The following is a 24846-nucleotide window of genomic DNA, read 5'->3' on the forward strand; positions in this document are numbered from 1 at the left end:
AATTGATGGGTGCCTACCCCTCTGGGCGACAGAAAAAAGTGACGGAGCGCTCCTAGCAGGCCAAGGATGGGGGGGGCAAGGGTAATTTTAGGTGTCAGCTGGTGTGGGAAGTCCCCCCCCCTAGCCCCTCCCCTCCGGCTGTCTCCTCATGCTCAACATTCCCTTGGGATTCATCTTGGTATTCTTCATCTTCTTGTGTTTGACAACTTTCCCATCCACTCACCAAGGGGGAGTGTTGGGTGTTAGCAGGGTAAAGGTGGCGCTGATAGACAGATCCAGAAAGGCTTTCCACGAGGGGGGACTGCATATTTTTCCACCTCAATGAGTGGTCATGATGTGCTTTTAAATTTGAAGAGGAAAAAAAAAACAGAAGAAAACATTGGGGAAATTGCCGAGGCCATGTCAAAAAGCAAGTGACATTCAACTCCGGCAATACGCTGAGTCAGTGCCACGTTTGTGATGGATTGCTGCTTTTTGACAAGGTGGTGAAAGCCAGTTTACTGATTAAGAAAAAAACCTTAACCAGAGCAAAAAGGTATCAAGCACGACCTCATCCCTCTTGTTTGAAAGCCGACTTTGTCATTTCCTGTTCTGTTCTTAGATTCGCCCCCCCTCCCACCTACTTAACCCCCTCGGGTGGAGTCTGCCAGCACGCGTCTGTCCCACTGCTCTTCCCCGTCTTCTCCTCTTGCCAGTTTGCGACTGCGAGCGAGCAGAGGCAGGATGGCGGACAGCTCGGTGTGTGGCGGCGGGGAGGACACGGCGGTCGTGACGTCTCTGCTGGAGCGCGTTGCCGGCCTGATGGAGGGCGTGCAGGCGACGCAGCAGCGCATGGAGGAGCGACAGCTGGAGGTGGAGAGCGCCGTCCGTGCCATTCAGGCCAGCGTGGCCAAGTTGGCCGCCGAGCAGTCCGGCGCCGTCGGCGGCCTGGAGAAACTCCTGGAGAAGACCTGTAAGGTCAGCAGGCACATCAAGGACGTGCGCGTGCGCTTGGAGAACCAGAATCTGCGCGTAAAGAAGGTGGAGGCCACGCAGGGGGACCTCCTGGCCAAGAACAAGTTCCGAGTGGTCATCTACCAGGTGAGCGACAAGCGGGCGGCATTGCTCAACATTCGTAAGCGCGTCAAAGTGTCCTTAAGCTTTATCGTGAACTTTGGCCTCAAGCTATCATGACAAACAATGGCACATCGAGGCAAACAAGCCAACGTGCCTAATGAATCGTCTCAACGTGGCGGAAGCGCACAAGTCGAAGAGAAGACCTCGCGGGTCAGAGGTGGTCCAATGGCCTGCTGACCCCTCGCATGAAGCGTCGTCATCCATGCTAAGAAAAAACCTCTTATGCGCTTGGTTCGCTGGCAGCACAGCAGTAACCCGATCGCAGCGTGCGATATGTTTAGCCGCTCGCCGCAGCGCGCTGAGCTCTGCCAACAGCTGCCGCTCGCTATTTAGGGAGGCGGGATCAAGAAGGTGCGCACGTCACCTGACACGCCAGCGTCTCCCATTTAAGCTCAAACTTGTTTTAAAAAGCCCAAAACAAATTTGAATCGCAAACCTCATTGCAATCTCCAAGAGGATTTGCTGAAAGTGTGCAAAATGTTTTTAAAATAAATGACTAGGGAAAGTTATTTTTAAAGTGTTCTCATTGTGACGTCTCAGGGCGAGCAGGAAGTGCGAGCGGCAACGCCGGGCAACGACGCAGGCGATGAGGAGTCAAACAAGTTGGAGCTTCCTCCGGATTCGGACGAGGAGTACATGGTGGTGGAGGAGGCTGACTCGGCGGCGGCACGTCCCAAGAAGAAGACAGGGCTGACTCGCATGGAGAGCTTGAAGGCCACCTTCTCGCGGGACAACATGAGCCGGACGCGAGACAGCCTGGGCAGCAAAGTCAACAAATTAGGCGAGCGCATCGTGACGGCCGAGCGGCGCCAGAAGATCCGCCAGTCGGGCGAGCGCATCAAGGAGACCCTGGCCAAGAACGTCCTGAAGAAAGAGAGGACTGTGGCCGAGGGCCAGGAGGGGGCCGACCCTGCCGCTGATGGGGGCGCCGCCGCCGCACCCGTGCCGCCGCCCAAGGGCCGGCGGGGCGTCCCGGACGAGCCACGCCCGGAAGGCGAGGTGCACGTGTACGACATGAAGCAGCTGTCGTAGCGCCCACCCGCCGGCCGGCCAAGGATGCCTTGGGCAGAAGAGCTCATGCTGGACAGTCTTTATAGCCAATCAGCTTGCGTGTTGACATTGACAAGAACTCTTTTATGTTTTGCATGTAGGGGACCGGGAACAAGATGGCGGCGGCGTTTGCTTGGTGTAGCGACTTGAGTTGAGCGAGAATGTGATATTGGCAAATAAATTGCACCCGCAAGCAACAACGAGCTCAACTTGTTTTGGCTTTTATTGACTTTTCATCACTATGTCTTCTCAGCGTTAGCATGGCGCTAAAGCTAGCCACGGAATCACCAAACAACCCAACTGACAGAGATAGGCAAACAACTTTTTTCATTTAAACCTTTCCACATAAAGACAATTTGGGAAAACCAGCAGCTAATAATGCATTAGTACGGCAAATGGACGGGAAGATACGGCACTTAGTTGGGGGCGGGACTGCGTATGCATCCATCTTGCATAAAAAGCAACTTGGAAGTAGGACAAGCTGCGTTCATGTGGTCCTACCTGCTGAGGACGCTGATGTTGCGACGTACGTTTTGGTGCCCTCAAAGGGTTTCAATTTGTCGAAGTTGTTTTTTCGTCGGCTAGGCCACGCCGGGAATGAAGTACTGCAGAGACACGTCCTGGTGGAGCAGGTAGAGGTGGAGCACCCTCTGGTGGACGATGTCTGCAGGACAGACAACGTGCCCGTTGTGACTGTGCAAGTGCCATCGAGGCAAACTAAATGACAACACTTCCGCTTGGATGATGGCTGCACTTACTGCATATGGCTTTGCTGGGGTTGACCTGCTGACCCATCAGGAACTGCTGCAGCTTCCTGATGTCCACGCGCACCTGTGCCATGGCGTCGACGTCCCAAGACCGCCGCGATGCGTCGTCTTGGGAGGCGCCGTCATGCCGGGCCAAGAAAGGAAAGTCGGGTCAGGTGACCTCAGATGGAGTCCCATTAACAGTTTTACCCCATTGAGGATTTCCCAGGTCTTTGAAGTGAGTGGTGACGGACACAAGGTCCGTCTCGATCTTCAGGGTCATCTCGCCGCTCAGGTTAGCCTCCACCTCCTGACGCGCACAAACAGGCTCAGTAAGAAAGCCATTGGGTGCAGCAGTAGTGCTGATGTTATTCCTTCGCACCAGGAAGTTGGAGAGGTTCTTCATCCTGTCCACCACGTTCTTCAAGGTCTTGAAAGGCGGCAGGAAGATGCTCACCTGACAAACACGTCATGCCACATCAAGCAGGACTCCAACGTCGACAAGCGCGCAAACCAATGGCGGTCTGGCGCACACTTACATCAAAGTTGGGAACATTGGGCTCTTTGAACTCGTGCCACAGGCGTCGAGGGACGACGTTTACGGGGACGTCGTGCGTCACTACGCGGCTGATGCTGGACATGGTTGGCTGCATGGGGGGAAGTCACGGTGTCACTGCGTTATGATATTACTGCTTGTGGCTAATGCGGAGCATCCTCGTAACATTTTGTTGACTGACCAGCTCAGCGAGGATGGTGAGGCAAGGGCAATGCTTGTTGGTCAGCTTGACTTTGACACTTTTGGCACTGTGGACGGTCTTGAGCGCACGGAAGACGTTCTCCGGTGTCAACTCCAGACAAATTTCGTTGTCCTGGGAGGTCAGGCCTTCCATCTGGTACTCATCAAAGATAGTGGCCTGCGGGGAGGGCGACGCACAGGTGAAAAATAAGACGACAGTGGGATGTGGGGCGGGGGGGCGTAGTTACCTGGGCCAGCTCGCACCACATGGCCACGCCTCCGTTTGCTACCGTGCCGCAGAGGATGAAAAAAAGATGATCGGGCGTCAAACGCAGTACACATGTCTTAGTCAGCTTGGAAATGGTGCTCACCACTCCTGCAAAATCAAAACATCATTTCCTATTGCTTAACAGAGTTGTCACTTTTCATCTGAGCTTGCAAACTTCTCATGACCAAACCCAGAAACAGGTTTGCGTTTTCAAAGGTTTTAATTGTACATAAAAATATAAGGTAGACCGTAACACACCTCAGTCGGGGTCAAATGTCAAATACATGCGACTCCGATAAGAATCAAACGAGCATTCGCTCCGAATAGAATGTTTCTTACGAGTGAAATGGTGGAGACAAGCCACGTCGACAATCTTCCCACGAAACTTCATGTCATGTTCACAGTCAACTTCAACCAGCGAAAACGTTAACAAAGTGAAGGGACACGATTTACTCCGTCAAGTTGCTTAAGCTTCCCGCTTCCTCCATTTTTTGGTCCGTCCGCCTCAAAGCTCCGCCGGAAACGGAAACAGTAGCTGAGCGCTTCAACGTCCGACACAATACCAACACGCAAAGTAAAATAATAATATTAATAACAACAATAATAATAATAAAATAATAATAATAATAATAATGTTGTCACGCCGCCAACAACAACAATAATAATAATAATAATAATAATAATAATAATAATAATAATAATAATAATAATAATAATAATAATAATAATAATAATAATAATAATAATAATAATAATAATAATAATAATAATAATAATAATAATAATAATAATGTTGTCACGCCTCCAACAGCGTTATTTTACTTGGTGCTTCACTTATTTTTCCCTTTCATTTCAAGTCCAAGTTTCATGAACAATACGAATCACACGCTGTGTTAAAGTTTTTTTAAGAGTTTGATGCAGTGTGAAACACAATGTGACTCATCGATGCTTATTGTACTCTGCATGCAGTCAAGCAGTTTCCACCAGCAAGTAAAACATCATTCCAGGTGTCAAAAGTTCAAAGTCTTTCTTTAAGAGTTCTCTGGGGTCCTTGCTGCCGTTTTTGTATGTTTTGTATGGTTTTTGCTATCCTCCCGTCATTTGTCAGGCACGCCTCCCTCGTGAAGGAGGCGACTCAGGACATTGAGGAGGCGCCCATGGGCATCCCGCCCTGCTCCTCTCCCTCGTTTGTCCGCGTCACCTGACTCAGAGCATTTTTGCACCGCCCTCTGCAGCTCCACCTGCCCCAAGACGGAAGAAAAACATACTGAGTGAGAAGATAACAAGGAGGAGGAGGAGAAGAAGCACAACTCACCTGTAGGGGGAGCCCCGCTTTGGCGCCGAGCAACGTGGGAGAAAACCACAGCCTGAAGATCTTCTGGCAGATTACCTGATAAACGGCAACAACAAGAGCAATATTACTGATGGATCCGTGCAGCCCTTAACAATGGTTTCCATTCCAATTTCATCAAGATGATGCGACGAGCAATTGATGTCGGATGGGCGATTGGCGACCTGCAGGTTGGTGTTGATGCGCTGTCGGCGGCAGCGTCGCGTACCGAGGTCGCACAACGACATGCAGTCGAAGAAACCGCAGTCATCGTCTGCGCTGCACTTGTGGTCCAGGATCTCCTCCATCTTGGGCTGGAAGAAGGCCATGTCCACATCAATGGCCACTACCTGATCACGACAGAGCAAAGAAAGACGCAGAGCACGTCATTAAAGGTGCAGACTAGCGTGCGCTAATTCTTTTCAGCATTTGCACAAGAAGAAGAAGAAGACGAGGAAGAAGAATGCTGACTGTAAGATCCTTCCTGATGGCAAAGTTCTCGGGCTTGACGTCACACAAATGGACTTTGTGCGTGAAGTCGCGGTCAAAGTGTTGCACCATGTCCAGGAAGCTGAGCGCAATGCGGTGGACCTTGTGGTGAACAGCCCACATCCCCCTCCGGTCCGGGCCGCTGAACCCCGCCGCCAGTTCCTGATCCAGGGAGAAGATGTTCTGGTCCCAGGCGTGGCCGGCTGACAGCGACTCCACGGCGTAGAAGTGCCCACATGAGCCCAACACCTTGGACACATGCGCGCTCAGGTCCTGCAGAACTCTAGGCCGAGAGAGATGAAAAAGTTCAAAAGTTGGGCAGGCGGGCGGCCATGGCTTGCAGCGGCGGAGCACCTAAGGAAGGTGTACTCGTCCTGCTGCAGTAGCGACCACAAGGACGTTAGCTCGCCTCTGGAGTAACTCTTGTCAGCGGAGCGCAGATTGACCAGAGAACTGGCTCCTTCCTCTCCTTTGTTGTCATCGTCCTCCTCCTGCTGCTCGGCCAGACCCAGCCAGCTACGCACCTGAGCGTTTAGTCAACATTCGCAAATTTGCCTTTTTTTTTTTTCTTTTCTTGTTCTAAAGTACTGCTGGTGTGGTCCACGTACCGCCATCGTGGCGGAGAGGAGGACGTCCATAGGAGACGTGTCCTCTGTGGTATCCTGCTGCCAGAAGACAATAAGCGGACACCTTTAGCGTCGTAGACCCCATCCTCGTTTTCTTCTTGTCCTACCCGGTAGCCGAGAACTCCGAGGGGCTGGTAGGAGGACAGGTTCTCCAGCTTGGACTTGAGGATGACGGGCCGTCCCCTCCAGTGGACCTCCATCACCTTCTTGCCGCTGCGGTAGTGGAGGCAACGCTTGTACTCCACTAGACCGCGAACGCATAGGTCGGCGCACAAGTTGCCCGTCGCCGAGCCTGCCGCAAAGTCAGCACACTGGAGAAGAAGGAGAGCAGAGAAGCATGACGATGTTCCAGCCGAAATACGGAACTGTTTTCCGAGCCCTTCCCGGTGGTCCCGACGGGGTCTGCCGCACTCCGTGACTGGGAGGCATAAATATGGAAGCCATTAAGGGCACGCAGAGGACTCCATAAATAGTCTGGAATGTCAAAGACGTGCAGGGACACAGCAGAGGAAGCCGCAACTGCTGCTCGTGCACCCTAATTCATCTTTTCTCGTGAAGGGTGTGCAAGCAAAGGCGTCCGTCGGCAGGACTCACCAGGTGGCGCAGGATCGCCTTACTAGCGGCGTCGGTGCAGCCATCGGACGGGAGGTCGGCGCGGAGCAGTGGCGGGAGGTGGCCAAGCAGCAGCCAGGACGCCGAGCATGCCAGCAGCAGCGCCAAGGTCACGCGCCGGCGACCCACGCCAAACATCACGGATTCCCGATGGCGCTTTTTCCACTCTGCAAGAGGGAGGAGAGCCCCGGTCAGAAAATGGAAAAGGAAAACTTGGCCAGACTCGAGCTCGTGTTCAGGAACCATGCGCAAGGCCTCTGGCTCGACGACTTGAACATCTTTGGCGTCATCGCCTTTGGAGATGATCATCTGGGACAGGGAGGTTCTGCAACTCAGTCGGGATCCCCGGGAAGACAAATGGTGACCAGGAAACGTGTGCTTCCCTTCCAGTGACCCCCGCTGAGGTAATCCGCGACCTGAGGGTTGGTCTTCAACAAAGGTCCCTTTGAGTTTGCTTGTCATCAAGCCAAATGGGGAGCGGAAAAGGTTACCTAGTGCACCAAGTGATGTATTCCGGCTTAAAGAGGAGTTGGGACATTCCACATTTTGCTCTGGTCGGGAAAGTTGCGTCGGCTTGCGATCCTTCCTGCAAAATGAGCAGTGGCCCCTTCCTGTTAAGGCCCAGAACATTTGAGAAAGACCGCCCCGTGGTTCTGCCCCCTCCCCAAATACAACTTGGGGATGACTGAAAATGCGCCCGTAAATCGGCCTCCACTTTTGTCCTGGGTGCAGACTGTTAAGCTGCCTTGGAATGCTGCAGTCCCGCTTTTGTTTTCCATGTGCATGCTCGGGCACGCCTTGTCCTCACAGCTGTCTTCTTTGTGGCTCTGGGATGCCCCCACATGGCAGGTGGAGGGTTGTATGTGTGTCCATGGTGGTGGTCTTGAGAAAGGCCAAGCCCTCATAGTAACACACTAGTGTACCTCCCCCCTCTTGTTACCATGGCAGCCAGCCTTGGCTGAATTAAAGCCTTCCTCCCCACTGACCCTCCCCAAGCGAACTGTCCTATGGAAAGTTGCCAAGAAACACATTGCAAATGCCCAAGGGTGCTAACAGGCTACAAGCTAACTTGCATTAGTTCAACGACTTGTGCCATCATCATCGCATTTAAAAAAAAAAGGGCAACACCAGCCCTCAGGGTCACCTTACTTGACTTTAACTGCTGACCAATCCAATCGTTTGTCTGTCGGCAGTCCTGCCATTGGCCCGTGACCATGGTGTCTACTGCCTCTCGCCCATTTGGACTGCAGCTGACCCGAAAAAGCACTAGAACAAATGGATCAATATGAATGTGAACACGAATAAACGGAGTCCACATGCGGACAGGAAATCATTTGTGACATCATCTCCAGCCCATCCTGCGGTCAACAGCAACAAAGCTTGTCTTGCCTGCTTTCTAGCTTCTTCCTTCGAGCCAGAAAAGACAAGAATGCGTGTTGGCGTGTTTGACTCGTCTGTGGTGGTCTGCACTCAGTACAAGCAATTTGATCTCATCTGCTGTTTGCTGCTAACATCTGCTGCTGGTTTGATGACAAACATGTGGACAGCAGCAAACATAAACATGTGTCCACCAAATTGGAAATAATGTGGAACACTCTTAGAACTAACAATAACTAATAATTACATCATCATCATCAGACGTTGTCACCTGTTAATACTTAAGCGTGACAAGTGACAGCAAAGTTTTCCTTCCTGGTGTCCTGATCTTTTATCTAATTGCACGTGATGTGATTGACCTTCATAATGTTCCTAAGGGTGGAGCAAAAAAAGCAAATAGAAAAAAAATCTTGTGTTTTAGGGGATTTGGGCGTAGGTGACCGTTCACCTCGTCCGCGCGGTGAACGACCAATTAGAGAGCCGATACAGCAGGGGGCGGTGCCCAAAAAACATTGGGCGAAAGTTTAAAGTGTTGTGAAGCGCTGAAATGAAACACAACCTTACCGGATACGTCTTTTTACGATTAAAGCATAAAACGTAACTTCTCGCCATTTAAATTTATTTTGAAAGTACTAAGCGGATAATGAGTGCCATGAGTTGAATTATTGAAAGGCGAGCAGAAAATAGGTGCAACGTGAATGTTGACGTTCGCGAGCAGTTAAACGTTCACAAAGTTAAAGTTTGAGGCGCACCTCCGCCATCAAAGAAGCACAAAGACGCAAGATGACGGCAGAAGACCTCAACTACTTCACGCTTGACGACATCGCCGAGCACAACTCCATCAAGTCTACTTGGATCGTCATACACCATAAGGTCTATGACGTCACCCGGTTTCTGGAGGAGGTGAGCGAGCGTTGACGCAACGCAACACAACTGGTTATATAACTCCAGAAACACATAGCGAGACTAGTGCAACAACACAACTCCAACTTTCAAAACACAATTACAACAGGAAATTCCAGAAAGCCAACAATTACGACACAGTGACACGGTGCAACCGTGACGTCATTTCCGTAGACGGGTAAGTATTCTATCATGTAGTTGTTTGCTCTGTCTTTAGTTAGGATTTTACTCTCCTCATGCATTTAATTATTTGTTAATTATTAATTTTGTTTCACGTACACATGTGAGGGGAATCCATGAACGACAACTCAATATATTAGGTTAATGTGTTACTTGGTAACATGTTACGGCCCTCACTGAACGCAAGTACAACTCCAAGATCACAAGGACACAACTACCAACCCTACAGAGACGCAATAATTACAACAAGATAACGGAGAGAACACAACAATTTCAGCTCCAGTGATACAGCTACAAAAACATGACACAGCTAGAAAAACATGACACAGCTAGAAAAAGACAACAATTACAAGAACACTGAACACAACTAGACTAATACACAACTACAAAAACACAACTGCAGCAAATGGAAGCATTTGCTGAAGGTTGCCATTGGGTGTCTTTCCGGGGTTTTGGAGGTCACGTCAGGCAGCACCACTCATCATTTGCCTGCATGCGTTTCTGTTTGGATAAGCGTTATCAAAGCCAGCGTTTTTACGAGGCGTTCAAGGTCCAGGTGTGTGCGTTGGCAGCACCCGGGCGGCGAGGAGGTCCTGAGGGAGCACGCAGGCGGGGACGCCACCGAGAGCTTCGAGGATGTCGGACACTCCACCGACGCCCACGCCGTCGCCCAGCAGATGCTCGTTGGAGAACTGCACCCGGTATGCCGCCCGCGGATGCCTCCGACTGACCGTACACATGTGTCAAGGACACTCATGTGATTTTGCACTTTGTCTTGTGTGTCTGTGGATGCGTGCGCCTGTTCAGGATGACAGAGAGAAATTGGCTAAGCCTGCGGTAAGCCCTGTGATGACATCATCATGCATGTCATGATGATGATGATGATGAGCTTGCTTTTTTTTCCAGGAAAGTCTGGCGACTACTTTGGAGGAGGAGCCAAGGTACGGACGCACTGACGTACACATGCAGGCACACACACACGCAGGCACACATGCACACACACAAACATACACATATACAAACCTGTTTTGTTGTCAGCAGCTGGTTACCCAACTGGCTGATTCCGCTGGCGGCGGCAGTCATCGTCACCCTGGTGTATCGCATGTACGTGGCCGAAAGCGAGCTGTGATATCACCGTGTGACGTCATGCCGCCGCAGGCTGCTGCCGTGGGACCAAGGGATGGATGCAATTTGCTCTTGATATTGTCTGTGATGTCACACTTGAAATGGTGCAGGAGGCGTGGCCTCTTTCCCACTGGCTCCAACGTGGCCACCGTGACGCTGGAACGAGTCAACGCTGCAATCACAAGAAATGAAATCATTTAGGCACGCACCAAGTTTGCATTTGTAGCTTTTGCACGGACGTGCACTTGACAGCAACCAACATTTGGATTGGCCCTCTTGCTGCGTTGAGTCGAAGGAAAGTTCTTATTGCGCCCTCTTGTGGAAGAGTAAAAATCAATATCGCATTGTTAAAGTTATGATTTTTGTTTTATCCGACTGGACGGGAGTGAATTAAATTTGCCACCAAGTGGCGCCATTTCATTTCAGTACAGTCGCCTTGGCAATCTTTTGTCTCCACGTGGTTGAAAATGAATCAATGTTGGTGTGACGTCAGTGCTGATTTGTAGTGACGCACTAGAAGGGACCGTTACGTAAACGGACGGCTAGATGTTTACCTTCAACTTGATTGACGTTACCTGACATGTTTGCATTTGAGGAAATAAGCTACATATCCATCACATAAATGCGCTCCAAATACAATGTTATGATCTGCCTTTCTAAATAAACTAAATGTTCATTTTTTTCCTCCACTGGTGTGATCTTTTTCACCGTTTTGACACTGTTCATTCAACAATTTTAACGTCTTAAAATGAAATGTCTTCCATCCATAAGTTTGTTTTCCATATCAACTACTAAAAAAATCCACCTAATTGGACAGCAAATAGACGCATGTTGTGGTATGACGTCAATGGTTCCCGAGTGCTTCAGGAAACGATCCAATCTCACTTCAAGGCCAGTCCTTCGGGTCTGAAGAGCTGTGGGCATATCTATACGGAAATCACGCCTGCTCAGCTGTCAAACAGCCCTTCAATGGAAAAAAGCGTCTTTGGGCGGATGTCAACCAAAAAAGGTTGCGTCTGCGTCGCCGTATCGGCGCATCCACGGCTAGTGTGCCCGGCTATGACGGCACGACAGTTTTCTTTTCGCCAGTCCTCGTGAAACGTTACATGCAGTGGGATGCCCTGCAAGACTTTTACTCAAGTCACATTCATCTAGGTGAGTGTAAACTCTCAAGTCCTGCTTTCAGGTGAAGGCGCTCGTGTGTCCATGGTGTGCACGCTTAGTACGTTGCTTGCGTGACAGCAGGTGCGCAGTGGGGGGGCTTTGAGGGGGAGGTCAATGGGGGGCGTCCCCTCCCCTATACAAGCATGCCCTAGCGCGGACTCTGACCGGCAGCCGCTGTAGCAGCGCATTGAGGACTGGCCTGGCAGGCTGAGTAATGTCCTGGTCTGGATCAGCGCCGCCGCTCCAGGCCGGGATGGCCCGCGAGGACGAACGCGACCCGGACTCGGACTCTGACCCCGAGCAGGACGACCAACTGGACGACGAGCAGGACGCGCGGCAACTGGAGCGGCGCATGAACGAGAGGCGGCGGGCCCGCTCACTGCCCGCCTGCCCGACTTCGTTGCTGCTGGCCGCCGTGTCTGGGAGTGAGCGGCGCAAGCGGGTCCAGTTCGCCGACTCGCTTGGTTTGTGTTTGGCCAGCGTCAAACACTTCAGCGCGCTCGACGAGCCCCGAGTGCCCACCAAGGTGTTCTCCAGACACATCGGGCGGCCGGGGGCTGGGGGGCGCTTCCCAGACCCGGACCCAGACGCAGCAGGGGGAGGGCGCCTTGTCCCCTGCTTCTCCGAGCCCGCGGATCAGGACTCTCGGCTTCGGATGCTGCGCGTGTGCCTGGAACGGGTGTCCGTCACGCACTACGACGTGCGCGGCAGCGTGCGTGTGCTGAACGGGAGCGTGCGCGGGGAGGTGGGCGTGCGCTACACATTCAACGAGTGGCTGTCCCACGTGGACGCGCAGGCCCTGCTCTTGGACGCCCAGCTTCCGGGCGGCGGGGGCGCGCGCTACGGCTTCACCGTCTACACGCCCCCTGCGATGGAGGCTGGGGCGGCCGTACACCTGGCCGTGTACTTCCGCTCCGACCAGGGTGAGTTCTGGGACAACAACGACGGCCGAAACTACACGCTCCGCTACCGCACCGGCCGCGAGCGTGCGCCCGCTATGCCGCCGCCGCCCCCCGAACCGCAGGACCGCTGAGCGCGCAACGGGAAGTGACGTAATCGCACCACCCCACACGCTTTGAATACATTTTAACTTCTTCAAAGACCTACACGCTTTGAATACATTTTAACTTCTTCAAAGACCTAACACACCTGCTGTCACGCTCACTGTTTGGTGACTTTCGTACATCATTTAAAGGAAATGAAAAGACTCTCTCCAATTAAGAGACCTAGAATGCACATGCTTCCTGCTGTTGTGGTTTACTGTTAAACTGACCCATAAAACTTAAAGACAATAGAACTTGTCTGCCTCTTCTTATGCGCATTGCGCTGCATGTTTGGCAGGAGAGCTCGGTGCTCCTGCCCATGCTATGGCGCAACCAGGTACTTACTACACTGAAGGTGTCTAATTCCAAAGTCCAATTTGCCGGATAACCCTAAAAACTAGGGGTGTAAATCGCGGGTTTTGTCACGATACGATATCATATCGATACAAAGAACTACGATACGATATTTGCCAATATCTTAAAGCCTGCTGCGATTCATTCACGATATATATCACGATATAGTGCTCTACAATCGATATATATATTTTTTTTTAAATAAAAAATATAGAACAATATCCTGATTTATAACAATTTATACGCAAAATCAACAAGGTACTGCAAACTCTTTATTTAGGGAATTACAAGAGTATTGTAGTATACAAAGTGCTTATTTTAACACTGAACTTTGATGTCGTGTTTTTTCTTTAAATGTGCGGCGAGATTTGTGCTCCCTGAATATTTGATCACCGCATGGCAGGATTTACAAACTGCACGTGTCTTGTCCGTTGAGCCATCTTTTCTTTGGAATCCAAAGTGCTTCCAAACGAATGACTTGAAGCCTAAAGGGGAGCAAATTTCCTCGGCTTTTTGGACACTAGCCATAGCACCAGCCCAGGAGCCGCGTACTAGTTGTCGACTCCCCTTTCACGTGCCTGCTCTGCTCACAACACAACAACGCCGCGCACTGCTCCCGGAAAGAGGAAGCAAGCAACAATGAACTGGATTTCAAAATAAAGTTGCGTCTAATGTCCGAGGTCAAACACGGCGATATAAATCGATGTTTACGTTTAGCATCGATGCCAATAAATCGTAGAGCATTATATCGATTAATCGATGTGTATCGATGAATCGTTACACCCCTACTAAAAACCCGTCAAAACCACTCACTCTAAAGTCTTGAGTCGGACCAGTGACATCACCAATGACTCAGCGTTCACAGCAGGTTGTTAAAAGGACAATTAAGGTTTTGGCCAGCAGGGAGAGTTATGCGCAACCTTTTGGCGAGGCTTCATGTGACATGGTATTGGTGCTTAACACGTTCAAAGGACGACCCCCACAATCAGGTCAGGTGTGTGTGTTTGTGAGGAGACAGATCGTTGTCCCGAGTCCTAAAACAACACAGTGTTCTATTATTAGCCTGTCGGCTAGCTGCACAGTCAGTCACCCGCTTCACCTTCGCCCTGCTAACATCTGACCCTGACCACTTCCACCTGAGCCGTCCACCGATCCCTCCCCACAGCATCTACGTGGGATGCCAATAAAATGAGCAGTGGCTGAAAAAGCTTTCATTCCATTTTTATAACATACCGTTTTTATTTGAGTTTCTTGATGAAACATCCAAAGAGTGCATAACCTCCCATGATGCCCCGCCCACCTCACAAGCTGGAAGCTGATTGGCCGATGTGATGTGACTTCCTCCTCTTGCTACTACTCCAACTCCACCACAGTCTTCTGGGCCTGGAACATAGCGCCCACGGCCACCTGCGCAGACGCACACACACACACATGCGCGCAATAGCGTTACATGCCAATCTCAACGACATCGCTCGAACGATCACGTGACCAGTCTCCTTCATCATGACCATTGCACGCACAGGACAGGCAGTGAATGTTGATTTACTTCAGCCTTACTTGCTTATTATGCAACACTCTCTGTTGGCTGTCACTATTTGTGTGCGCGTTCTTGATTGATGTTTGCGCTTTTGCGCAAACAAGATCGAAGTATTTACTCCCTTCCCCCGACCACCAAAACAAACGGGAACTGAGTGGGGGGGTCGCGACCCTTCACACAGGGTTTCGGCTTCCCAAAAGCTCAAAGTCCATTAGCAAGGGCAGAGTTTGGTTCTGGTTTGTTGATGGCAGACATACGCGCGAGCAAACACGCACACAGCCACCCGCCCAGTGTGTGCATGCGTTACCTGTCTCTGTATCATGGCCAGTGATTGGCGGCCCTCCAGCATCAGCCTCTCCACCAACTTTGGCTCATTCACATTCTTGTTGACCCTGAAAGCGTCGCGTACACGCCGCACTGCGTATTTCCTGGAACAAAAACTCATTATGTGGAGGATTCTATTTGTATTATTATGATTCTTTACATTTGAACTTCCTAAAAACCAATTGTCCTGAGTTGAATTTGCTCTGTGATCACGCTCGTAATGAAGCCACAAGTGAAAGTGCGGCACAGCTGGCAGATGTTCAGTGACCTTGACAAACTCCACTTCTTGTCGCAGGCGCAGCTCATTGAGCATTCGAGAGAGCGCCAGTAAAGCAATGACGGATCCGTTTTACGAGGCGTCGTTAAACACGAGCGCACGCAAGGACATGATAGAGAGATGAGGAGACAACGGCTTTTATTATTAGGACGGGATGGAGGGAGGACGAGAATAAGGAAGGCAATGAAGGGGAGCGGGCAAGGAGGACTAAAGAGACTGTTGCAGATGGCGGAGAAGCTGGAATGAAAGATTGACACAATCCACAACTTATTGATCATTAAATGAACCGAAAACTATTTCGATGAGCCATGAATCATTTAGTGGCCAAAAGTGCCTGACTGCGCTCCACTGGGAGTCGAGCTTGAAGCAGCCTCACAAGTATACTGATGTATTGGCATCAATTAGAAGTCGCTTTCACTTTCTCACTCACTCAATACTGTTTTGACTCTACGTGTATGTGGACTGAGTAAAAAAAAAAAGCATCTTCTCTTGTCTCCGCTGTCTGCCAGCCAATCACAGTGGCGTCTGATGCAAACACCGAAAAGCTACATTAGCACATAGGACGCCGCTGGCTGACAGACAGATCCTTGAAACAAAATGACGCAGCAGAAGCTTCGACGGAGTTGGCAGGACGCACGCGCATGTCTTACCTGTAATTGTACGAAGGGAATTTAAAACTTTCTCTTAAGAGCATCCTGTACAAAGAGATCACCTGCGCTCTTGCGGGCGCCGCCATCACGTTGCTAGGCTTACGGCTACAAGATTTTGCCAACAGGCATTAGGACCCCACTGATAAGTGTGCCCAAAGAGCGCCTGTCTCACTTACACATTCGTGCCGCATTTTTTTTCTTTTTCTTTTTTTTCTGTCCAATTCAATTCATACTAGGCTTTTATTTGGCTTGGTGTTAGACGCTCTATATGCATAAATTCACCAACGTGTACTTTGAATGACTACTTAAATATACGGGCACGCTAGCAGCCACCAAAAGAGCATTCATGCCGTACGACTTTTGAAGGTAAGCTACTGATGCAAACGTTACTGTCTTAGAATAAACGTTTAAAGACAAACTTTGTGTTTAACCAACAAGAAATGACGTGAGAGTAATGCGTGTTATTGCAAGACGCCAAACAGCATATATGTCGATCATCATATCGCTTTATTTCACCCTCGATCGCCCTTTGTTATTGATTCGTTTAAGGGCAACAGAGTTGCAAATCAAGTCATATTAAAAGAGAGGGCATAAAAGTATTGTTCAAATAAAACCTCCAACGCACGCGCAGTCTGCACACATTTGCAAAATGCATTTTTGTAAAACATATTTAAGTTAATAATAAACTACTTAAGATGGCAAGGTGGTACTGGAGGCAAAATGTCCTTCAGGTGCAGATTTTTGCAACAGAGAGCATTTGCGCTTGCTTGTTTGATGTCCCCTTCGATTGGTTGGTCCTTATTTTTCCCGAGGAAACTTTCTGTCCCTCCATGTTGGCCTTTGTCACAGTCATGTTGAGCAAATGACAGTGCCGACCTTTATGTCTCAGCGATTTTCTGAATGTTCTGCTGACTGCGCTTTGCTTCTCTGCACACAGCCTGCGGGGGTCACTGGATAAGAGTGGATGTCCTTCAGCAGCTCCGGGGACTTGGGGTCATGATCCTTCGCCAGCTGCTGCGGCCCCTGCTTCCCCCTCTGGTCGCGTCACGCCGACGCGCCTGCACGGATGGCCCCGCCCTCAAGCCCACCAGGGACCAGGAAAGTCTGGAGGTGTTGGGCCACGCCTACCCGTGTGACGACTTCACTAACGTAACGCAAAAGATTCTGGCCAAAGTTGGTCGCAACCTCCACAACCAACGGCACCATCCGTTGTGGCTCCTTAAGGAAAGGATCAAAGCTCACTTCTACAGGTGCCACCTCCACACTTAAGGCCTGACCAAGTCATTGTTCAGACAACTTTAGCTGCCAATAGTCACACTCCACGATGATGCGTTGTCATCGTTATTGCACAAAGACGATGTTTAATAACGGCAGCTTAGCATGTGGCGACCGTTGGAAAAGTTCAATTCTGCTTCTTGTGTTTTTCTTTTTTTTCCTCGTCAGCGCTTACACGGGTCGCTCAGGCAACCCGCTGTTCTCAGCCCATGACAACCTGAGCCCCGTGGTCACTGTGGAGCAGAACTTTGACAGGTTATTTGATTACCAGCCGCATGCCCAGTCGCTTTCCCACTGACTTGATTAATTGATTGACAGCTTGCTGATCCCGCCCAAACACCCAAGCAGGAAGCGCGGCGACAACTACTACCTGAACAGGTGAGCCACCCTGCCCCGCCCACAATGTAGCCTCGCTGCTTACCTCTTTTTGCAGGAGCATGATGTTGCGCGCACACACCTCAGCCCACCAGAGGGAGCTAGTAAGCAGCGGCCTGGACGCTTTCCTCTTGGCTGGTGACGTGTACAGACGGGACGAGATCGATGCCAGCCACTATCCCGTCTTCCACCAGATGGAAGGCGTGCGTCTCTTCTCCAACCGCCAGGTAAAAATAAACAGGTCAATATAAATAAAGTCTGACCATTTGATTTTCCCAATTGCAAATGGATTGAAGGGATGCTACTTGCTTTAATTGTGCACTTGGAACTTTTGTGCACAGCTCTTCTGCGATGTTGCCGACGGCGACCAGCTGAACATGTTTGAGGCGGCGAGGGGACGCAGGACGCCTCACAAACAAGAAGTCCACAGTCTGGAGGCCGTCAAGCTGCTGGAGTTCAACCTCAAACAAACACTCAGCCGACTCATCAGGGCTCTGTTCGGAGAAGGTTACCTCACCTCGCCGGCCGAGAGCTCCCTCCTCCCTCGACTGACTTCATCTTCCTCAGCAGATTTGGAGGTGCGGTGGGTGGACTGCTACTTCCCCTTCACTCATCCCTCCTTTGAGATGGAGGTGCGTTTCCATGGCGACTGGTTGGAAGTACTGGGCTGCGGAGTCATGGAGCAGCAGCTGCTCAACTCTGGTCAGAACACACACATGCACACACGCAGTGAGGCAATGAACTTTGAACTTGACGAGATGTCCCTGTTAGCACGAAGCTTGATGAGCTTGCGCGTTTGAACATTTAGAGAAGTCCTGAAAGTGCTTTTGTGGAGTTTTTCAATCATTGCTTGGTTCGTCACCTGCCAGCCGGTCATGCCACCCTCAAAAGGTCATCACGATGACCTCATTATTGTTAATTATGAGCTGCTGGCCAAACTTCCTTCCTACACACCAGTCAAGCAAATCCACACACAACCGCCTCACCGCCGCGGCGCTCTGCCTTTGAATTCCGCCGTGACACGTGTTCGCCGGCTGGTAAATTCGTCCGGAGAGGCGAGCGGGCCAAAAATAGTTCAAAGACGCCCGCACGTTTATTGGCGCACGCGCACCGCACGAGACAAGCATGTTAGGAATCGCGCACGCCTCCCTTACATCTCCACTGCGGCAGGGTGACTGGTTGCCGTGGTAACGTACCACATTCAACACCCCCTCCCTTACGCTCTCCATCCAATATTTCTGCAGTGTAGGAGACAATAGCGAGGGGAAAAAAAAGTGAGAGAGCACCCAAGTGACTGCAGTAGAGAGAGAGAGCGAAGGGGGTGGGGCGGGGAGGTTTCAACAGGGGACACCGGTTGGCGTGAGTCTTATTTAATAGTGTGACCGCCATATGTAGCGCCTGAGGCCCAGCGTGTGTAAAAGGGGAGGGAATAAAGGACAAAGGAGAGCAAAGGGGGGGGGGTGAAGAGGAAGTTAGCAAGACGAGGAAGGGGGAGTGATGGATGGCGGAGGAGAAATTAAACATCTTCATTAATTCACTCAGGAGCTGTGAGAAGACAGAGTGCTTTTCCTCCACTTATTTATTCATTACATTCTGTGTGTGTGTGTGTGTCTTTAGTATGCGTGTTTTTGAACATAGAATAAGAATTTGTGTGCAGGAACCACGTGTGTGTGTGTGTGTATTTAGTATTCGTCTTTTTGAACATAGAATATCAATGCGTGTGCAGGAACCTAACACGTGTGTGTGTGTGTGTCCCCTCCCAACAGATGGGACATGCTAATGGCCACGCCTCCTGGCCAAAATCTGATTTACGCCCACTTCCTAGGGGACCCCCATCATGCTGGGGTGCGCATGACGCTGGTCTAATGTGTGCGTGTGCACGCATATATGTGTGTATGTGTGGTCAGTGAAATCTGATTAAAGTGGTGTTGGTAGCAATTAACAGACTCTCCAAGCCGTCGCCGTGGGCCCTCTGGGAATGTGTGTGTGGTTCAGGTGCTGGCTTTGGGTCTTAATCCCCCTCCTGAATAAATCATGTCCCACCAATGTACCCCCCCCACCCATTCCACCCCCGCTCATCCTGCTGTCATTAAGCCTCTGTTCATTTTTCACGCTGAAATTCTTCCTGTGATGAGTCAGCTTGTTTTGTGAGGATGGAGTGGTGGATGGATGGAGGATGGGAGATGAGGAAAAAGGAAGGAGGGATGGGAAGAAAGCAAAATTGTCTGTTGCCCCTCCGCCCCACCCCACGCTTGTAACGAGTCGGCTTCTACTGAACCCTAACCCCGGAGTGATGGACAGCTCTCGTTCATCCCGACATTCCTCCTCCTTCCTCATCCCTCACTCTGTCTGCCTCCCTAACACGCAATGGAGAGAATGACTGGTGGCCAGCTGGTACAAAACACACACATGGCCATTCCCAGAGGGCCTGAGATGACAGCTTGGAGAGCCTGTTAATTGTTCCCAACATGATTTTAATCAGATTTTACCTTCTCGATACACGCATGCAAGGAGCGCATGTGTCAGCATTGTCGGCACCCCAGACATGACTTGGGGAGGGTGGGCGGGCGAGAGTGGGGGGTGGTTATATAGAAAACGTGGCTACAATATCAATGTAATGTGCACAAACTGCGAAAAACGCAGCCGTGAAGCGGTTGCAATGTGCGCTGGAAAATAGAAATTCATCAGAAGACGGTGGCCAGACATACGGGTGAGCAAATGGAACGCACCTGTTGTGGAAGTTGCCAAGTATTGCCTCGTTGATCTTTTGGCCCTTTTCCAGCTGCTCAAGCAAGGAATTGCTGTGGGGGGAGGCCATGAATAACACAGACTCATTACTGTGAAAAAGAAAATAAGCAACATATCAGGTAAAAGAAAAAAAGAATATTGGGAAGAAAAGTAATGAACACTTAGTCCTACTTGGTTACTGTATTTTGAGTGCTGGTCGTTACGGTGTCATGCTGAGAGCCCCAAATTTTGGGAGACGATATCATCTCAGTGTGTGTGCGGATGCACTGCTGGCTCGGTGTGTGCGCGTGTGTGTGTGTGCACGGGTGTGTCCGCACTTGCGTGCATCTAGGGAGTGTCGAAGGGCAGAGCAAACATTTGTTTGTGCAGCCATCCATCTCAGCAGGCTGTTGTGGTCCATAACAAATAGTGAATCTGTGAATTTGTGATTGAGGTAAACTGGCATCCAGGGGGCGCTATTTGTGTTTGGTTGCTTGTCGTGGAAAAATTAGACTTGGAGTGGGTGAGGTAAAGACATCAGCATGTCTTAACGATGAAGACATCGGTGCGCCTTAATGAGCAGCCTGTAGCGTTTGATGTGGCCCAATGGGACGCAGCCGGCGGGCGAGCGGGCGGAACCAGTGAAAACAATGAGATGATAATCAAGAGCCCACAGCTTGATCAAGATGAAGTTAAACTTACGGTGAGAGACCACCAAGAAGAGAAATCGTGATGTCACGATGCCTGGTATGAAGGCCAAACTTTTGCAGCGTAGGCATTAGTAACCTGAACATCTGCTTCGCAGTCCTGAGGTTCCGGGTTCAAATCCAGGCACGAGGATAAGCGGCCCTGCTGTTTGTGCTTGAAGCGTCAGGCAGCCCAGCTCTCGGCGGGTGGCGGCGGTGTTTGCGGCGGACAGATGGCGAGCGCAATCGGAGAGGATTTCCTTCTGCCGCCGCTGCTCTCGCACGTCTTTATCCACTTTGTCGTCCGCGGAGGACGACGTTTAGGCGCCACCTGCGCAGGCGGCAAGCTGGGTTTACAATCACGTCTCGTCCCTTTTTGTTGACAGACGTTGTTGTTTGTTGTCAGCTGGCGCGGCCGACAAGGTGGGTTGGGCCTTTGGACTGGGCCTGGAGCGTCTGGCCATGGTCCTGTACAAGATCCCCGACATCCGAATGTTCTGGAGCCAGGACGAGCGCTTCCTCAAGCAATTCCGCGTGGACGACATCCATCAGGAGGTCCACTTCCAGGTAGCGCGTCTGCTGATTGCAATTCTTCTCTCCAATTGCAGACTTACGGAAGACAAAAGTCAGCCCCACCCACTCTGTAGCTGTTGCTCTTTTGGATTCTTCCAAAATATTTTTTTTCACTGGGGTACCGCTCAAGTTGTGCTTTGGCAGTAATTTGGACCAGCGAAAAGTGTGCTAGAAGTAGTCCCTCTAGTGGTACATGAAAGCATTACTGAATGAAACGAGAATATGGACCATGTCTCGTTCTAGAGCTGCCACAAACGAATCTTTTTGGAATCGATTTACCTATCGATTTTTCCATCAATTAATCGAGTGACTTCATATTAGAGGTGATACTTGGCGTTAAAAATGTATGATGTGTGTGTGTTTTGAGGCGCTGAGCAAGTACCCCCCGTTGCACAATGACATCTCCTTCTGGCTTCCCGCGGCGGGCGAGCCTGCATTCCACGCCAACGACTTCTACGAGTTGGTTCGCACCGTCGCCGGAGACCTTGTGGAGGAGGTGGCGCTGCTCGATGACTTCACGCACCCCAAGTGAGCCCACACACACGCATGCAGTGCAGTGGAAGGAAGGAAGAGGCCATCATGAAAACCAGAGAAATACAGTAGCATAGTAGGCCCACGTGTTCATCCAAAATGCGCGGTTATACACTTTAAAAATATGAAAAGATGTTAAAAATATATTGTATGCAAATTAACGACAATTGAACTGAAAAAAAATCCCCCTTTCCGTCGCAGGAGTTACGGTTGGTTCTCCCATTAAGTGAAATATGTGATATAAAAATATTTATATACTTGCACTGGTTACGAATGCAACAAATGATACACAAGTGATCATGTCAATTGAGGGAGGAAGGAAATGTCAAGTTTCACGCCAACGCACTCCATTGCAAGTGCAGATTAGCACGCGCTAAGTAGCCATTAGCGACACGTGACACCCTAATGCACCCTCTGGCCGCCATCTTGGATGGCAAGTGCGATCGATGGGGTCACGTTTCACCAGACGGATGCCGTCGCGTCGGCTCTTACTGCTCTTACGCACACACACACACACACACATACGGGAAGGATTGACTTCCTGTTGTGACAGGAAGCCATGAAAGTGAGTGCGCTGTCTCCACAGGTGCTTGAAAGGCTTGTTAAAGGTCAAGCAGCGCTTAAAGAGCAATTAGCGCTCAAAGAACGGCAGCTCCATTAGTCGTGATACACGCACGCCAATCACAGCAGAAAAAAATCCTCCCTATTGGTTTTCTTTTGGATACACTGCAAGACACACTTGCACTGGGATATGTGTGTGTGTATTGATCTCTATGGCGGGGGTGCACATGTGGATAATGGAGATGTCAATTATTCAACACACGCAACACATGGACTTCTTCCCTGTACGTGTGTGTGCACATGTTGAATAATTAATTGAGTGGCGCTGGCGGGGCGAGCGACTGCCAGGACGAATGAAGAAAGCGGGCGAGCCGACCATCCTGTGGTGTGTTTCACAGGGATGAAAATTTGCCGCGGATCCGCAGATATCCGTGTTTTTTCCGTCTGAAGCACAGGTGTCAAACTCAAGGCCCGGGGGCCAGATACGGCCCGCCACATCATTTTATGTGGCCCGCAAAGACAAATTGTGCATCAAATTTGTGTGTCATTACTAAAATTGCAAATTGTCTTCACTTTTAATATCTTCTTTTTTTAATATTTGACCAGTTTTTACTCATCTGATTTGAAAACTTATGAGGTGCTCATACATTTATTTGGGTTGACAGTCATAATGGACCTCTGAAAGAAGCTATGACTACAATGCAGCCCGCGAAAAGAAATTGTTTGACACTCCTGGTGTAAAGTATCATTTTCGTGAATCGTGTAAATCCGTTGAGAAATCCTATCTATATATATATATAGAGAGAGAGAGAGAGAGAGAGAGAGAGAGAATATATATAATATACCGTTTTTTTTTCATGTATAATGCGCCCCCATGTATAATACGCACCCTAAAAATGGCATGTTGATGCTGGAAAAAAGCCTGTACCCATGTATAATACGCACCCAAATTTTGACTCCTACTTAAGTCCGTAAACGTAAAATTATTTCAGAAAAAAGATCATCTTTGGGAACAACCGGATGTTATTCTGCCGGTCAGTATCACTGCGCATGCGCTAGCACACTCGGAGTCGATAGCGAACAAATGTTTCGGATTTGTGTAGGGTACATTGTGACAGCAAACGAGCAGATGATCGAGCAAGCGTCTGATACGAGAGCATTGTGTTCGTATGGAGCGTGTTTGAAGTGAACAGCAGAGAAGAAAGCGCATCCGTATGATATCCGAATAAAAAAAAAAATTGGACCCATGTATAATGCGCACCTCAGATTTTAGGACAATAAATTAGTTAAATTTTGCGCAATATACATGGAAGAAAATGGTAATATATATCATCGCCCCCCCAGACCCCTGGCTACTTTTCAGTGTTTTTTCACATTTGCCATTCTCATCCTTGGTTTCAGGAGCGGGAGGCGAAGCTTATGCTTCCGTGTGGTTTACCGCCACATGGAGCGCACCCTAAGCCAACAGGAAGTGAACACGGTTCACCGCCAGATAGAACGCTTGGCCGAGACGCAGCTGGGCGTCGAGGGACGCTACTGAATATGCCCGTGGTAAAACGGACCCACTTTTGCTGATTGTTCTTGACGCAGTCAGGCTTAATATGGACAAATAGTTAACATGAAAATCATGAAAAGAAAAAAAAAAACCAGCACAGTCATCTTGTTCATGGAATGGTGTTTTTAAGGGAAGAGGTGCCATTATATGCTAATTTTAGGCTTAATGTTGACTTTATTCAAATACAAATGAAGTTGGGTGGAAAATGTCAACGACTCCACCACGTGGAGGAAGATACCTGTGTTATGTGGGCAACTGGATGCTAATGCTAATTTGTTTGTTTCCATTTGGAAAGCTGTAAAGAGACATTTGTTGGGAGTTCAAGTGTTCCTAATGAAGGGTCTTTTTGTTCATTGCTGATGGTGTGAAAATTTTCAAATGTTTCCAAATAAAACGTGGTAAAAATTCTTTCTTTTCCTTCAGTCGTATCCATTTCCCATTACCAGGCCAATCCTTGGAGGCCTGAGCTGTTTAGATGCTGTTAGTAGTTACCAGGTATTTGTCGTGCGTGTGTTGCCATGGTAACGTGCCCTCCACATTCCAGGCTGCTGTTGGCACGGCCTGTGAAGATTGTCGCAGAAGGGGGCGGGGCTCGTCGCTGTCGTGACTTCATTTATTCACGTGTGTAGCATGTTTCAAACCAAGAACCTTCCCAA

At 49.9% G+C, this 24846-nt stretch overlaps 7 protein-coding genes and 1 long non-coding RNA gene across 9 annotated transcripts; 4 read left to right on the forward strand and 4 right to left on the reverse strand.

Moving 5' to 3' along the window:
• The first annotated feature begins 636 nt into the window (after positions 1-636).
• Positions 637-2369, forward strand: cavin4b (caveolae associated protein 4b). Its single transcript, XM_061265758.1, has 2 exons — positions 637-1080; positions 1657-2369. Exons 1-2 carry the CDS (start codon positions 724-726, stop codon positions 2146-2148), a joined length of 849 nt encoding a protein of 282 aa, XP_061121742.1. The 5' UTR covers positions 637-723; the 3' UTR covers positions 2149-2369.
• Positions 2370-2371: 2 nt separating this feature from the next.
• Positions 2372-4548, reverse strand: hus1 (HUS1 checkpoint clamp component). Its single transcript, XM_061265759.1, has 8 exons — positions 4256-4548; positions 3897-4024; positions 3650-3826; positions 3452-3559; positions 3295-3369; positions 3123-3222; positions 2925-3041; positions 2372-2830 (listed from the first exon to the last, which is right to left on the reverse strand). The coding sequence occupies exons 1-8, from the start codon at positions 4305-4307 to the stop codon at positions 2748-2750; spliced, it is 840 nt and encodes a 279-aa protein (XP_061121743.1). The 5' UTR covers positions 4308-4548; the 3' UTR covers positions 2372-2747.
• Positions 4549-4804: 256 nt separating this feature from the next.
• On the reverse strand, positions 4805-7111 carry dipk1c (divergent protein kinase domain 1C). Its single transcript, XM_061265756.1, has 8 exons — positions 6956-7111; positions 6469-6672; positions 6344-6400; positions 6090-6259; positions 5718-6018; positions 5432-5596; positions 5232-5306; positions 4805-5157 (listed from the first exon to the last, which is right to left on the reverse strand). Exons 1-8 carry the CDS (start codon positions 7109-7111, stop codon positions 5014-5016), a joined length of 1272 nt encoding a protein of 423 aa, XP_061121740.1. The 3' UTR covers positions 4805-5013.
• A 2005-nt stretch (positions 7112-9116) lies between these two features.
• LOC133143674 (cytochrome b5) lies at positions 9117-11247 on the forward strand. Of its 2 annotated transcripts, none has more exons than XM_061265761.1 (5): positions 9117-9253; positions 10006-10134; positions 10241-10270; positions 10340-10374; positions 10472-11247. In XM_061265761.1, exons 1-5 carry the CDS (start codon positions 9134-9136, stop codon positions 10560-10562), a joined length of 405 nt encoding a protein of 134 aa, XP_061121745.1. In that variant the 5' UTR covers positions 9117-9133; the 3' UTR covers positions 10563-11247. The 2 variants fall into 2 exon arrangements, with proteins under 2 accessions (XP_061121745.1, XP_061121746.1); XM_061265762.1 differs by having other exon boundaries at positions 10475-11247.
• Positions 9419-10596, reverse strand: LOC133143675 (uncharacterized). The gene is made up of 2 exons (XR_009710459.1): positions 10457-10596; positions 9419-10232 (listed from the first exon to the last, which is right to left on the reverse strand). It is a non-coding gene; the product is annotated as an uncharacterized LOC133143675 (long non-coding RNA).
• Positions 11248-11437: 190 nt separating the features above from the next.
• Positions 11438-13008, forward strand: ppp1r3g (protein phosphatase 1 regulatory subunit 3G). The gene has a single exon (XM_061265903.1). The coding sequence runs from the start codon at positions 11937-11939 to the stop codon at positions 12753-12755; it is 819 nt and encodes a 272-aa protein (XP_061121887.1). The 5' UTR covers positions 11438-11936; the 3' UTR covers positions 12756-13008.
• A 1330-nt stretch (positions 13009-14338) lies between these two features.
• LOC133143787 (LYR motif-containing protein 4B) lies at positions 14339-16048 on the reverse strand. The gene is made up of 3 exons (XM_061265945.1): positions 15908-16048; positions 14964-15084; positions 14339-14526 (listed from the first exon to the last, which is right to left on the reverse strand). The coding sequence occupies exons 1-3, from the start codon at positions 15991-15993 to the stop codon at positions 14473-14475; spliced, it is 261 nt and encodes an 86-aa protein (XP_061121929.1). The 5' UTR covers positions 15994-16048; the 3' UTR covers positions 14339-14472.
• Positions 16041-24598, forward strand: fars2 (phenylalanyl-tRNA synthetase 2, mitochondrial). Its single transcript, XM_061265944.1, has 10 exons — positions 16041-16273; positions 16845-17157; positions 17351-17437; positions 17501-17560; positions 17616-17784; positions 17899-18064; positions 18128-18259; positions 21377-21537; positions 21911-22071; positions 24037-24598. The coding sequence occupies exons 2-10, from the start codon at positions 16904-16906 to the stop codon at positions 24173-24175; spliced, it is 1329 nt and encodes a 442-aa protein (XP_061121928.1). The 5' UTR covers positions 16041-16273; positions 16845-16903; the 3' UTR covers positions 24176-24598.
• The last annotated feature ends 248 nt before the right edge of the window (positions 24599-24846 follow it).

This window comes from Syngnathus typhle, linkage group LG19 (assembly GCF_033458585.1).
Source record: "Syngnathus typhle isolate RoL2023-S1 ecotype Sweden linkage group LG19, RoL_Styp_1.0, whole genome shotgun sequence".
NCBI lineage: Eukaryota > Metazoa > Chordata > Actinopteri > Syngnathiformes > Syngnathidae > Syngnathus > Syngnathus typhle.

Excerpts from the sequence above, each read along its gene's own strand:
- fars2 (XM_061265944.1), top strand. The coding sequence starts at position 16,904 with ATGATCCTTCGCCAGCTGCTGCGGCCCCTGCTTCCCCCTCTGGTCGCG. Across the intron at positions 21,538-21,910 it reads ATCAGGAGGTCCACTTCCAG|GCGCTGAGCAAGTACCCCCC; the intron begins GTAGCGCGTCTG and ends GTGTGTTTTGAG. Across the intron at positions 22,072-24,036 it reads GATGACTTCACGCACCCCAA|GAGCGGGAGGCGAAGCTTAT; the intron begins GTGAGCCCACAC and ends CCTTGGTTTCAG.
- ppp1r3g (XM_061265903.1), top strand. The coding sequence starts at position 11,937 with ATGTCCTGGTCTGGATCAGCGCCGCCGCTCCAGGCCGGGATGGCCCGC.
- cavin4b (XM_061265758.1), top strand. The coding sequence starts at position 724 with ATGGCGGACAGCTCGGTGTGTGGCGGCGGGGAGGACACGGCGGTCGTG. Across the intron at positions 1,081-1,656 it reads TCCGAGTGGTCATCTACCAG|GGCGAGCAGGAAGTGCGAGC; the intron begins GTGAGCGACAAG and ends GTGACGTCTCAG.
- LOC133143787 (XM_061265945.1), bottom strand. The coding sequence starts at position 15,993 with ATGGCGGCGCCCGCAAGAGCGCAGGTGATCTCTTTGTACAGGATGCTC. Across the intron at positions 15,085-15,907 it reads TTCCCTTCGTACAATTACAG|GAAATACGCAGTGCGGCGTG; the intron begins GTAAGACATGCG and ends TTTTTGTTCCAG. Across the intron at positions 14,527-14,963 it reads TGGCCATGATACAGAGACAG|GTGGCCGTGGGCGCTATGTT; the intron begins GTAACGCATGCA and ends GCGTCTGCGCAG.
- LOC133143674 (XM_061265761.1), top strand. The coding sequence starts at position 9,134 with ATGACGGCAGAAGACCTCAACTACTTCACGCTTGACGACATCGCCGAG. Across the intron at positions 10,271-10,339 it reads AGAAATTGGCTAAGCCTGCG|GAAAGTCTGGCGACTACTTT; the intron begins GTAAGCCCTGTG and ends TTTTTTTTCCAG. Across the intron at positions 10,375-10,471 it reads ACTTTGGAGGAGGAGCCAAG|CAGCTGGTTACCCAACTGGC; the intron begins GTACGGACGCAC and ends TTTTGTTGTCAG.
- dipk1c (XM_061265756.1), bottom strand. The coding sequence starts at position 7,111 with ATGTTTGGCGTGGGTCGCCGGCGCGTGACCTTGGCGCTGCTGCTGGCA. Across the intron at positions 6,260-6,343 it reads TCCTCTCCGCCACGATGGCG|GTGCGTAGCTGGCTGGGTCT; the intron begins GTACGTGGACCA and ends CTAAACGCTCAG. Across the intron at positions 5,158-5,231 it reads AAGCGGGGCTCCCCCTACAG|GTGGAGCTGCAGAGGGCGGT; the intron begins GTGAGTTGTGCT and ends GTCTTGGGGCAG.
- hus1 (XM_061265759.1), bottom strand. The coding sequence starts at position 4,307 with ATGAAGTTTCGTGGGAAGATTGTCGACGTGGCTTGTCTCCACCATTTC. Across the intron at positions 3,560-3,649 it reads TCACCATCCTCGCTGAGCTG|CCAACCATGTCCAGCATCAG; the intron begins GTCAGTCAACAA and ends CCCCCCATGCAG. Across the intron at positions 3,370-3,451 it reads CCAATGTTCCCAACTTTGAT|GTGAGCATCTTCCTGCCGCC; the intron begins GTAAGTGTGCGC and ends CGTGTTTGTCAG.